At 40.9% G+C, this 12089-nt stretch overlaps 1 protein-coding gene across 4 annotated transcripts in view; it reads right to left on the bottom strand.

Moving 5' to 3' along the window:
- Positions 1–6653: 6653 nt before the first annotated feature.
- wdfy4 (WDFY family member 4) overlaps positions 6654–12089 on the bottom strand; it is a 179575-nt gene continuing 174139 nt past the window's right edge. For all 4 annotated transcript variants that reach the window (XM_036960206.1, XM_036960204.1, XM_036960203.1 and 1 more), the window contains exons 64-65: positions 9278–9404; positions 6654–7470 (exon numbers count right to left, since the gene is read on the bottom strand). In XM_036960206.1, coding sequence (XP_036816101.1) covers positions 7407–7470; positions 9278–9404 — 191 coding nt within the window. In that variant the 3' untranslated portion in view covers positions 6654–7406. The remainder of the gene's footprint in view (positions 7471–9277; positions 9405–12089) is intronic.

The raw sequence follows: 12089 nt of genomic DNA, 5'->3' as shown, positions 1-12089 counted from the left end.
GACCTGAGACTGGGACGGAGATTTGTCTTCCAACAAGACAATGATCCAAAACATAAAGCAAAATCTACAATGGAATGGTTCAAAAATAAACATATCCAGGTGTTAGAATGGCCAAGTCAAAGTCCAGACCTGAATCCAATCGAGAATCTGTGGAAAGAACTGAAAACTGCTGTTCACAAATGCTCTCCATCCAACCTCACTGAGCTCGAGCTGTTTTGCAAGGAGGAATGGGTAAAAATTTCTCTCTCGATGTGCAAAACTGATAGAGACATACCCCAAGCGACTTACAGCTGTAATCGCAGCAAAAGGTGGCGCTACAAAGTATTAACTTAAGGGGGCTGAATAATTTTGCACGCCCAATTTTTCAGTTTTTGATTTGTTAAAAAAGTTTGAAATATCCAATAAATGTCGTTCCACTTCATGATTGTGTCCCACTTGTTGTTGATTCTTCACAAAAAAATACAGTTTTATATCTTTATGTTTGAAGCCTGAAATGTGGCAAAAGGTCGCAAAGTTCAAGGGGGCCGAATACTTTCGCAAGGCACTGTATATCATATCATTACATATTGGCAAAACAACACGTTGGCTCAGGCAGAAAGCATTGGAACTCTGTTTAATGTTGAAATGTGTAAATAGGCTACTAATGTATCTAATGATCGTGGAGATGTTTCATATATAAATTGCTGTATACATAATTTTAGAACGGAATATAACCGGACATATGATTTGGTCCTTCTTTTCATATTTGTTTCCCATTTCAATAAACTGTTTGAGTTCGTAAACAACTGTCCATGGCCTTAAGACTCTCTTGAGCATATAGACCCGCATCTACATCAGGGTAATCAGGAAAATATATGGCAGAAAATCTAAGGCCAAACACTAGAAATAGCTTATAGACACAGAGATCTCACGTAACAGAAAGACAGACATCTTACTAAAGCACAGCAGCACTCCTCATTTTCAGTCTATGTCCTAGATTTTCAACAACACACCCCAGTCATAAACACCACAGACATAAACAAATGTGACTCATCCCGGAGGTAGGAGGTTCCATGCTCTACTACCCACCAGGGGTGAAGGAGGAGGCCATTTTGTGAAGGTCAGATTGTGAAGGATGGATGGAGTGATGGGATGGATGGAGAGAACGAGAGAGAGAAAAGGGGGGGGGGCAGAGAGCGAGAATAGAGATATGAAGGAGGAGGAGGTGGAGTCAGTGACTGGGATGAACCCTCTAATGGGAACATTTATTCAAATTAAACAAATTGTAATCACGCTTAATAATTAGCTTTACAGTGCCCTATAATTGGGTTAAACTACAAGATGGTTCTGCCTAGGTGCTATAATTGATTTGATTAAATTATTCTGAGGAACCCAACGGTGTGGCATTTAATATCATAAAGCCAGTGGAGGAGAGAGAACGGCCGTGGACTGTTGTCTCTGAGAAGGTCATAGCTGGCTCTATGGGAGAGTTATGGGACTATTTTCCAGTCTATTAAGCCACTCCACTTAGCACAATTAGCATCACGCTCAAAGGTTAAAGACAGAGCCCAGCAAACCAAAATTAGTTCTGTAAAAGTTCCCAGAACATTCGCTAGATTGAGGCAAATGTTCTCATAACAATAGTGTTTGTATAAAACATTCACCTGACGTGTAAGAACTTTCCCAATACAAAATTTAGTCTGTTTCATTAGGTTGTGGGAACAGTCTGGTGGGAACATTGTGGTGACATCACAAAATATATTTTCGCCAAAACACGAAAACTGTCCAGTTGTGTGGATGATTATTCAATGCTTCTTTTAGGGTGAAAAAAACATTTACCTGATGTTACAAGAAGGCTCCCAGAATATTGTTCTTATGGTCTTTAATAGTTGCAAGAACTTTCCCAGAACACATTTTTTTATGTTCTTTCAAATTTCCTAAAACATGTATTTAGGTTTTGGGAACATTGTGGGGATATGCCAAGATATTTGTTCCTATAACACTAGTTATAGTTGTGCTGACATTCAGATATTTGTTTCACGGTGCACAAAACGTTCTTTTGAGGTTGCAAGAATGTTAACAGAACAGCTGTTCTGAGTACTTCAACGTTTCCCAGAATATTTAATTAGGATGTGGGAACAGTGGGTACATGACACTACATAGGTTCCCAAAATCTGTCCAGTTGTGATGACATTCTTACAATGTTCGTATCAGGAAGCACAAAACATTCCCTCAATGTTTATAGAATGTGTTCATGTTCATATGTTATCTTATTGTTGAGGAAGTTAGTTGTACAACAATCTATGCACAAATACAAATGGCAATTATTTGGAATCACATGACAATTTATCTGAACTGTTATTGTACAAACATAGTTTCACCATATTTTGTTGACCGACCCCAGGAGCATTGGAGTGTTATCCCTGGAATCAATCCACTGAGCCACTGGGACTAACAAATATAAAGCTGTTTACACCTTTACTCTGACTTCCAGGTTGTGGTCTTTGTCTTTGCAAAAGTGAAGATGACTAAATGTAGAAAAATAAGTATTGTCTATTATTTCCTACTCTACTAATCTTTATATACTGTAAAGTTGGATGTTTTATGATTTTATTTATCCTACAAACTTGATTTCAGAAATCATGTCAAATTATTGCCTGGCAGTTTGTGGTGAGGTTTAAATAGATGTGCATATGTACTAAGACATATAGCCATAGTTTGGGTTATGATTTAAGGATTTCAGTACAAAGGGAAATCCACTAGAAACATTAGGATCCTGGTGGCGAAGCTGACTAAGTAGCCTGCAGATCGCAGGTTCAAATCTGTCGTTAGCAGAACGTTGCAGCAATGTTATACAGTAGGTGTCTCGTATGTCATCTCAATTAATGTTAGTGGGATGTTCCAGTAATGTCAGAACTAATTTAATGGAATCCAGACAAGATTTCTGAAGAATGTTTAGGGAACGTTATTGGAACAATCATGTCATAACGTCACACTATAACTTCATGAGAGCATTGTGGGAATATTCCATGGTTCTTGTTATGGGTGTTTTTAATCTCAATCAATATTAGCAGAATGTTCCAGTAATGTTTTCTCAGAACCATTTCTATTGCATTCACATTTAGTCGCAGCATATGTTCTAAAATTATTACTGGTACATTGTGTTATTACATTAAAGTACCTGGAAACCTAATGAGAACGTTTGGGAAATGTTCTGTGGTTACAGATGTTGTGCACAACATTTTAGTGAACGTTAGGAATATCAAGGATATTTCTTTTAAAATATTTTCTGAAGAAAAAAACATTTTGTTATGAAAAACATTCAATAGAATGTTACTGTATCATCATAATGTTAGATAAAATCCTAACTAGAACTGTAATGGGTGAGTGTTGGTGGCAGGGAAGTCAGGCGCAGGAGAACAAACTTGGTATAAACGGAATCGTTTAATAACTGCTCACAAAACTACAAAAAACAAAATATACAAAATAATAAAAGTGGGTACATAACCCGTCGCACACCAAAACATAACTTGCATATAACATACAATCAAACAACCTCTGACAAGGACATGAGGGGAAACAGAGGGTTGAACACACAACATGTAATTGATGGGATTGGAACCAGGTGTGAAGGAAGACTAGACAAAACCAATGGAAAATGAAAAATGGATCAGCGATGGCTAGAAGGTCGGTGACATCGACCGCCGAACACCACCCGAACAAGGAGAGGAACTGACTTCGGCGAAAGTCGTGACAAGAACTTAATGGGCATGTTAGGTAATGTTCTGGGAATGTTCCCAGTTCGCTGGGAGCCCTCCTCTATGGGCGGCCATGGAGCATAGTGATGGAGGGAGAGATGGGGAGAGTGGAAAAGACGGAGAGAGAGCTGTGTTTGGGATTTTCCCTCTTAACATGCATCTCTCCCCCTCTCTGTCTAGAGAATGCTGGGTTAGAAATCTGGGTCTGAAGCATACCATACTGCTTATGAACAGGCCACTTAACAGGACATTTTGTCAGTACATGTTTAGTGGCAAATAATCCAAGCTCAGCCTTTTGGTTCTCTGCATACTTCCACATGTAAACAAGTCTGAGATCGTACGACCACAGTTTTTTCTAAATATAATTCTGTTTTGTTTCTATGTAATTGGCTGAAATAAACAATGTCGTATCAACATTGACATTGAACTTCCTGTTTTGACGCTCAGTGTGTGTGTGTTTGTGTCCAAAGCAACTCCAAAAAAGGATCCAGGACACCACAAAAACAGCAAACAACAGAGTAATTATAATTCAATGCAATTTATTATATACTGTACAGTGCAGACGGAAACTATTCAGACCCCTTCACTTTTTCCACATTTTGTTACATTGCAGCTTTATTCTAAAATGGATTACATAGTTTTCCCCCCCTCCTCAATCTACACACAATACCCCATAATGACAAAGCAAAAACAGTTTTTTTTATTTTTATTTACAAATGAATTAAACATAAAAAATGGAAATATCACATTTACATAAGTATTCAGACCCTTTACTCAGTACTTTGTCTAAGCACTTTAGCAGTGATTACAGCTATGAGTTTTCTTGGGTATGATGCTACAAGCTTGGCACACCTGTATTTGGGGAGTTTCTCCCCATTCTTCTCTCTAGAACCTCTCAAGCTCTGTCAGATTGGACGGGGAGCTTTAATGCAAAGCTATTTTCAGGTCTCTCCAGAGACGTTTGATCGGGTTCAAGTCCGGGCTCTAGCTGGGCCACTCAAGGACAATCAAAGATTAGTCCCGAAGCCACTCCTGCATTGTCTTTGCTGTCTGTTTAGGGTTGTTGTCCTGTTGGAAGGTGAACCTTCTCCCCAGTATGAGGTCCTGAGTGCTCTGGAGCAGGTTTTCATCAAGGATCTCTCTGTACTGTGCTCCGTTAATCTTTCCCTTGATCCTGACAAGTCTCTTCTGGCCAATTTCCCAGTCCATACCACTGAAAAACATCCCCACAGCATGATGCTGCCACCACCATGCATCACTGTAGGGATGGTGCCAGGTTTCCTCCAGATGTGACTCTTGGCATTCAGGCCAAATATTTAAATCTTGGTCTTACCTGCCTCCAGCAAGCAGCTGGAGGCAGGGCTTTCTCCTATGGAGCTCCATTTTTAATGAATGGTCTGCCTACCCATGTGAGAGACGCAGACTCAACCTTTAAGTCTTTACTGAAGACTCATCTCTACAGTGGGTCATATGATTGAGTGTAGTCTGGCCCAGGAGTGTGAAGGGGAACGGTTCCCCTCTCTCCACTGGGATTCTCTGCCTCTAACCCTATTACAGGGGCTGAGTCACTGGCTTACTGGTGCTCTTTCATGCCGTCCCTAGGAAGGGTGCATCACTTGAGTGGGTTGAGTCACTGACGTGATCTTCCTGTCTGGGTTGGCGCCCCGCCCCTTTGGTTGTGCCGTGGCGGAGATCTTTGTGGGCTATACTCGGCCTTGTCTCAGGATGGTAAGTTGGTGGTTGAAGATATCCCTCTAGTGGTGTGGGGGCTGAGCTTTGGCAAAGTGGGTGGGGTTATATCCTTCCTGTTTGGCCCTGTCCGGTGGTATCATCGAATGGGGCCACAGTGTCTCCTGACCCCTCCTGTTTCAGCCGCCAGTATTTATGCTGCAGTAGTTTATGTGTCGGGGGGCTAGGGTCAGTTTGTTATATCTGGAGTACTTCTCCTGTCTTATCCGGTGTCCTGTGTGAATTTAAGTATGCTCTCTCTAAATCTCTCTTTCTCTCTTTCTTTCACTCTCTCGGAGGACCTGAAACCTAGGACCATGCCTCAGGACTACCTGGCATGATGACTCCTTGCTGTCCCCAGTCCACCTGGCTATGCTGCTGCTCCAGTTTCAACTGTTCTGCCTGCGGCTATGGAACCCTGACCTGTTCACCGGACGTGCTACCTGTCCCAGACCTGCTGTTTTCAACTTTCTGTAGACAGCAGGAGCGGTAGAGATACTCCTAATGATCGGCTATGAAAAGCCAACTGACATTTACTCCTGAGGTGCTGACTTGCTGCACCCTCGACAACTACTGTGATTATTATTATTTGACCATGCTGGTCATTTATGAACATCTTGGCTATGTTCTGTTATCTCCACCCGGCACAGCCAGAAGAGGACTGGCCACCCCTCATAGCCTGGTTCCTCTCTAGGTTTCTTCCTAGGTTTTGGCCTTTCTAGGGAGTATTTCCTAGCCACCATGTTTCTACACCTGCATTGCTTGCTGTTTGGAGTTTTAGGCTGGGTTTCTGTACAGCACTTTGAGATATCAGCTGATGTAACAGCTGATGTAACAAGGGCTACATGAATACATTTGATTTGATTGGTGGAGTGCTGCAGAGATGGTTGTCCTCCAGGAAGGTTCTCCCAGAGGAACTCTGAAGCTCTGTCAGAGCCGGGAGGCCAGCTATAGGAAGAATCTTGGTGGTTTCAAACTTCTTCCATTTACGAATGATGGAGGCCACAGTGTTCTTGGGTTAGGGTTAGGGTTCTTGGGGACACAAATGCTGCAGACATTTTTTGGTACACTTCCCCAGACATTCCTGTCTCGGAGCTCTACGGACAATTCCTTTGACCTTATGGCTTGGTTTTTGCTCTGACATGCATAAATTTACCACAGCTGGACTCAATCAAGTTGTAGAAACAAATTGAATTACCACAGGTGGACCCAATCAAGTTGTAGAAACATCTCAAGGATGATCAATGGTAACAGGATGAAACTGAGCTCAATTTTGAGTGTCATAGCAAAGGGTCTGAATGCTTATGTAAATAGATAAATCATATATTTGCACTAATATCTAAAAACCTGCTTTCGCTTTGTCCTTATTGGGTATTGTGTGCAGATTCTTGATACTTAAAAAAAAAATCCATTGTAGAATAAGTGAAGGGGTCGGAATAATTCCCGAATGCACTGTAAACAGATACATTCACAATTAAATAACCGAGCTTCATCAACAAAATACCTAAAAGTTACTACTATAAAGTACATTGAAATGTATGATCTGTATATAGGTTGAAACCACATGATTCATTGATCTGTTCCTTCCATGTCATGTGTTAATCTTGTAATAAGGTCCAGTGTAAATAGTTTGTAAACACTCAAAAATAAAGTCCTGATCCTCCCTCTCTCCATTTCCTCCCTGTGCCTGGAGACTTTGAGAGAGAGAACATCTCTCTACGATTGGAGTGTGGTGGTCGGTCTGGAGGTGAGGCAGGGGCTGGTGAGAGTGCACATGTGCAGTGGAATAAGAGCTTCCTGAAGTGCAGGCTGGGTTTTGGTGTATTGTTGGTTGTATGGAACTCACGCACCCACCCATGCACGCACATGCACACACACCACACCCATACATGCACGCAGGCACCCACACACAAACAGACACACCCAACTGCTCCTTCCCCATCACTCACAGGTCCAGGTGAAGACTCTACCCCAGCCATCTCCAACCAGCAGAGTAGCATGCGTCCTGTAAACACAGAGGCATACATTGAATGGTTTATCATAGCTGTGTGTGCATCAAGGCCATGCATAGACCTTTTGGAGGGCATACGCTCAAACTAAAAAAGGGACACCCCCCAAAAAACAATCCCGCAACCGGGTTCACAGAGTCGTTGAGCAATTATTACAAGAATAGGGGACAGCAGCACAATCTGAGGAGTTAAGTATTTTCCCAAACTATTTTGAGCTGGAATAAATGCTGCATTTATTTACAAATGACCAACACAATTCCAGTCAATAAAAGACGATTGTAAGAAACGCACATGAATGTACAGTGGCTTGCGAAAGTATTTACCCCCTTGGCATTTTTCCTATTTTATTGCCTTACAACCTGGAATTATAATGGATTTTGGTGGGGTTTGCATAATTGGATTTACACAACCACTTCGTAGATGCAAAATATTTTTTATTGTGAAACCAACAAGAAATAAGACAAAAAAAACAGAGAACTTGAGCGTGCATAACTATTCCCCTCCCCCCAAGTCAATACTTTGTAGAGCCACCTTTTGCACCAATTACAGCTGCAAGTCTTGGCACATCTAGGCACTGGGATTTTTGCCCATTCTTCAAGGCAAAACTGCTCCATCTCCTTCAAGTAGGATAGGTTCTGCTGGTGTACAGCAATCTTTAAGTCATACCACAGATTCTCAATTGGATTGAGGTCTGGGCATTGACTAGGTCATTCCAAGACATTTAATGGTGCCCCTTGCTTAATGGTGTTGCAGACTCTGGGACTTTCAGAAGATGTATATATACTGATATCATATGACAATCAGATTGCACACAGGTGGACTTTATTTAACTAATTCTGTGACTTCCGAAGGTAATTGGTTGCACCAGATCTTATTTAAGGGCTTCATAGCAAAGGGGGTGAATACATATGAATGCACCACTTTTCCGTTTTTTATTCTTTAGAATTTTTTGAAACAAGTTATTATTTTCATTTCACTTCACCAATTTGGACTATTTTGTGTATGTCCATTACATGAAATGCAAATAAAAATCGATTTAAATTACAGGTTGTAATGCAACAAAATAGGAAAAATGCCAAGGGGGTGAATACTTTTGCACTGTATGCACACCAAACTTACTCGCACAATCGCTGCACAAATATAACCTGTCATTACATCCAGAAACGGTGATGAATTTTCAAAATGCAAGATAGGCTACAAAAATAAACTGTGTTTTACACCTGCATTTGGAGCTGAAAGTCGTTAATGTTAGCAGCCAAAATCAACTGGGGATATATCATGTCACTTTTCTTTTCGTTGCCAGCCGGGTAGCCCTGTTCTTGCTCACAAATATAGTAATCAATTCAACAAAATATGTTACATCTTCATCCCATAATATTCAAGGCAGTGTGATGTTACAGCTGCTTATAATTAGACATAAAGCCAGTAACCACCCAAACTAGGCCTATCTGAAATAGGAAAATTATCAATCTGGCAAAGATGAGTCAGTAGTATATTGTATTTTATAAGGATGATATAAACGTAGGCCTCATCTGTTTTTGCCAGGCAGTTATTTGGTCGCTAAACTGGATATGCGCGCACGCCTTTGCTCTCCAATGCTGATGATTGGTCAATGCTCAACAATCAAGACGTGTTGAGAATACACGACTTGCCTGGGTTCAGAACAACAACAAAAAATATTTTTCTGGAAATTATGCCACCACCGAAAAGGGCAGACTGAAAGGGGTAAGGGGAATGTGCTCTGCATAGGTAGAGCCCTATCTGTACATGTGCCGGATGTGCGTGCGTGTGTGCATACAGTACCTGGACATGGCTAGAGCAGTGACTGCAGGGTTGTTTTTGTAGCGCCGTCTGGACACTGCTTCACTCCTGTTTAGTGGCCGACACAACACCAGGTGTCTCTCCCAGCTCTGACTCGGACCCGACATTCCTACACAGCAATTAACAATATTACAACAGTAGAAAATCAATCCTGCACTAATAGACCTACAGTACAGGGGATCTCCTGTTATACTGTATAACAACAACACAAGAGGTCTTTCTCAGACCTGACCTGCTAGACCTATAGTACAGGATACAACAAAAAATATAATATAACATAACAACACAGACAACAGGGTCTCTACGCTTTTGCCCATCTAGTTATTCGAGGAGGGAAGGATATCTTTTTAAAGTAGTCGATCAGGGTCTTTTTCAACCTCTGACCCTGACAAACTTTAAAGAAACACTAAACCTTCAGAGGCATCACCAGAGGCTGTATTTACAGTAATGTATATTACATGGTCAGCAGGCTGTTAGAAGAATCCCTCTTAAATAAACCTCACAGTTACACCAGGACTGTTCTGGTGTAATGTACCAGGATAATATTGCCATGAGCTGACAAACAAATAACAGCTGGGTATTATTGCTTTCTAAATTACACACGCTCACACACACATGCGCACCCGAACACACACATCAGCAGAATTGCTCATCAGTGTTTACTGTCGGTATCTTTAATAATTGTGTAACTCCATAATTCCAGGCTAGATGTTACCTTGGAAGGAACATTTTATTATAAACTTGATTCTGGAAGCTAACAGTCAGACTAAGAGATGGTTGGCTCAGAATGATCAGCTCACACTTAACAGCATGTATAAACAGATATCTATGGAAGATTTCTATGAATAATATGTTGTTATGTGAGTCTCCCTGATAGTTTACTTCTATCACAGTATCACTTCGCTGCGTATTTATTTAGACAGTGAAGCTAAAAGTTTTAATTTGGCAATATACTCCAGCATCTTGGAGATCAAATGTTTCATATGAGGCAACAGCACAGAATGTCACGTTGTATTTGAGGGTATTTATAAACATATCTGATTTTCCGTTTTAAAATGAAAGCACTTTATGTACAGTAACAGAATGATGTACTAACCAAAAAAGTGTTAAACAAATCAAAATAGATTTTATATTTGAGATTCTTCAAAGTAGCCACCCTTTGCCTTGACACCTTTTCACACTCTTGGTATTCTCTCAACCAGCTTCATGAGGTAGTCACCTGGAATGCATTTAAATTATCAGGTGCGCCTTGTTAAAAATTAATTTAATTAATTAACTTAATTTAATTAATTAACTTAATGCGTTTGAGCCAATCAGTTGTGTTTTGACAATTTAAGGGTGGGTGTGCAGAAGATTTGGTAAAAGTGAAAGACTAAGTCCATATTATGGCAAGAACAGCTCAAATAGTGGATATGCGTGCCCGCGCATAGTCCAAATTGGTGAAGTGAAATTAAAATAATAACTTGTTAAAAAAAAAAATTAAGCTAAAAACAGAAAAGTGGTACGTGCATATGTATTCACCCCCTTTTCTATGAAGCCCCTAAATAAGTTCTGGTGCAACCAATTACCTTCAGAAGTCACATAATTAGTTAAATAAACCTGTGTGCAATCTAAGTGTCACATGATCTGTCACATAATCTCAATATATATACACCTATTCTGAAAGGCCCCAGAGTCTGCAACACCACAAACAGGTCAGGGACAAAGTTGTGGAGAAGTATAGATCAAGGTTGGGTAATAAAAAAACATCCGTAACTTTGAACATCCCATGGAGCACCATTAAATCCTTAAAAAAAAAGAAAGAATACGGCACCAAGACGACCATCCCCACAGTGAAGCACGGTGGTGGCAGCATCATGCTGTGTGGATGTTTTTCCATCGGCAGGGACTGGGAAACTGGTCAGAATTGAAGAAATGATGGATGGCGCTAAATACAGGGAAATTCTTGAGGGAAACCTGTTTCAGTCTTACAAAGATTTGAGACTGGGATGGAGGTTCACCTTCCAGCAGGACAATAACACTAAGCATACTGCTAAAGCAACACTCAAGTGGTTTAAGGGGAAACATTTAAATGTATTGGAATGTCCTAGTCAAAGCCCAGACCTCAATCCAAATGAGAATCTGTGGTATGATTTACAGTTGAAGTTGAAAGACCCCTCCTGTCTCAGCCTCCAGTATTTATGCTGCAGTAGTTTATGTGTCGGGGGGCTAGGGTAAGTTTGTTATATCTGGAGTACTGCTCCTGTCCTATTCGGTGTCCCGTGTGAATTTAAGTGTGCTCTCTCTAATCCTCTCTTTCTCTCTTTCTTTCTCTCTCTCTCAGAGGACATGAGCCCTAGGACCATGCCTCAGGACTACCTGACATGATGACTCCTTCCTGTCCCCAGTCCACCTGGCCGTGCTGCTGCTCCAGTTTCAACTGTTCTGCCTTATTATTATTTTACCATGCTGGTCATTTATGAACATTTGAACATCTTGGCCATGTTCTGTTATAATCTCCACCCGGCACAGCCAGAAGAGGACTGGCCACCCCACATAGCCTGGTTCCTCTCTAGGTTTCTTCCTAGGTTTTGGCCTTTCTAGGGAGATTTCCTAGCCACCGTGCTTCTAAACCTGCATTGCTTGCTGTTTGGGGTTTTAGGCTGGGTTTCTGTACAGCACTTTGAGATATCAGCTGATGTACGAAGGGCTATATAAATACATTTGATTTGATTTGACATACACCTTAGCCAAATACATTTCAACTCAGTAATTCACAATTCCTGACATTAAATCCCAGAAAAAATGTCCTTCT

This window comes from Oncorhynchus mykiss, chromosome 23, assembly GCF_013265735.2.
Source record: "Oncorhynchus mykiss isolate Arlee chromosome 23, USDA_OmykA_1.1, whole genome shotgun sequence".
Classification (NCBI taxonomy): Eukaryota; Metazoa; Chordata; class Actinopteri; order Salmoniformes; family Salmonidae; genus Oncorhynchus; species Oncorhynchus mykiss.
This window is presented reverse-complemented; position numbering and strand designations above follow the sequence as displayed.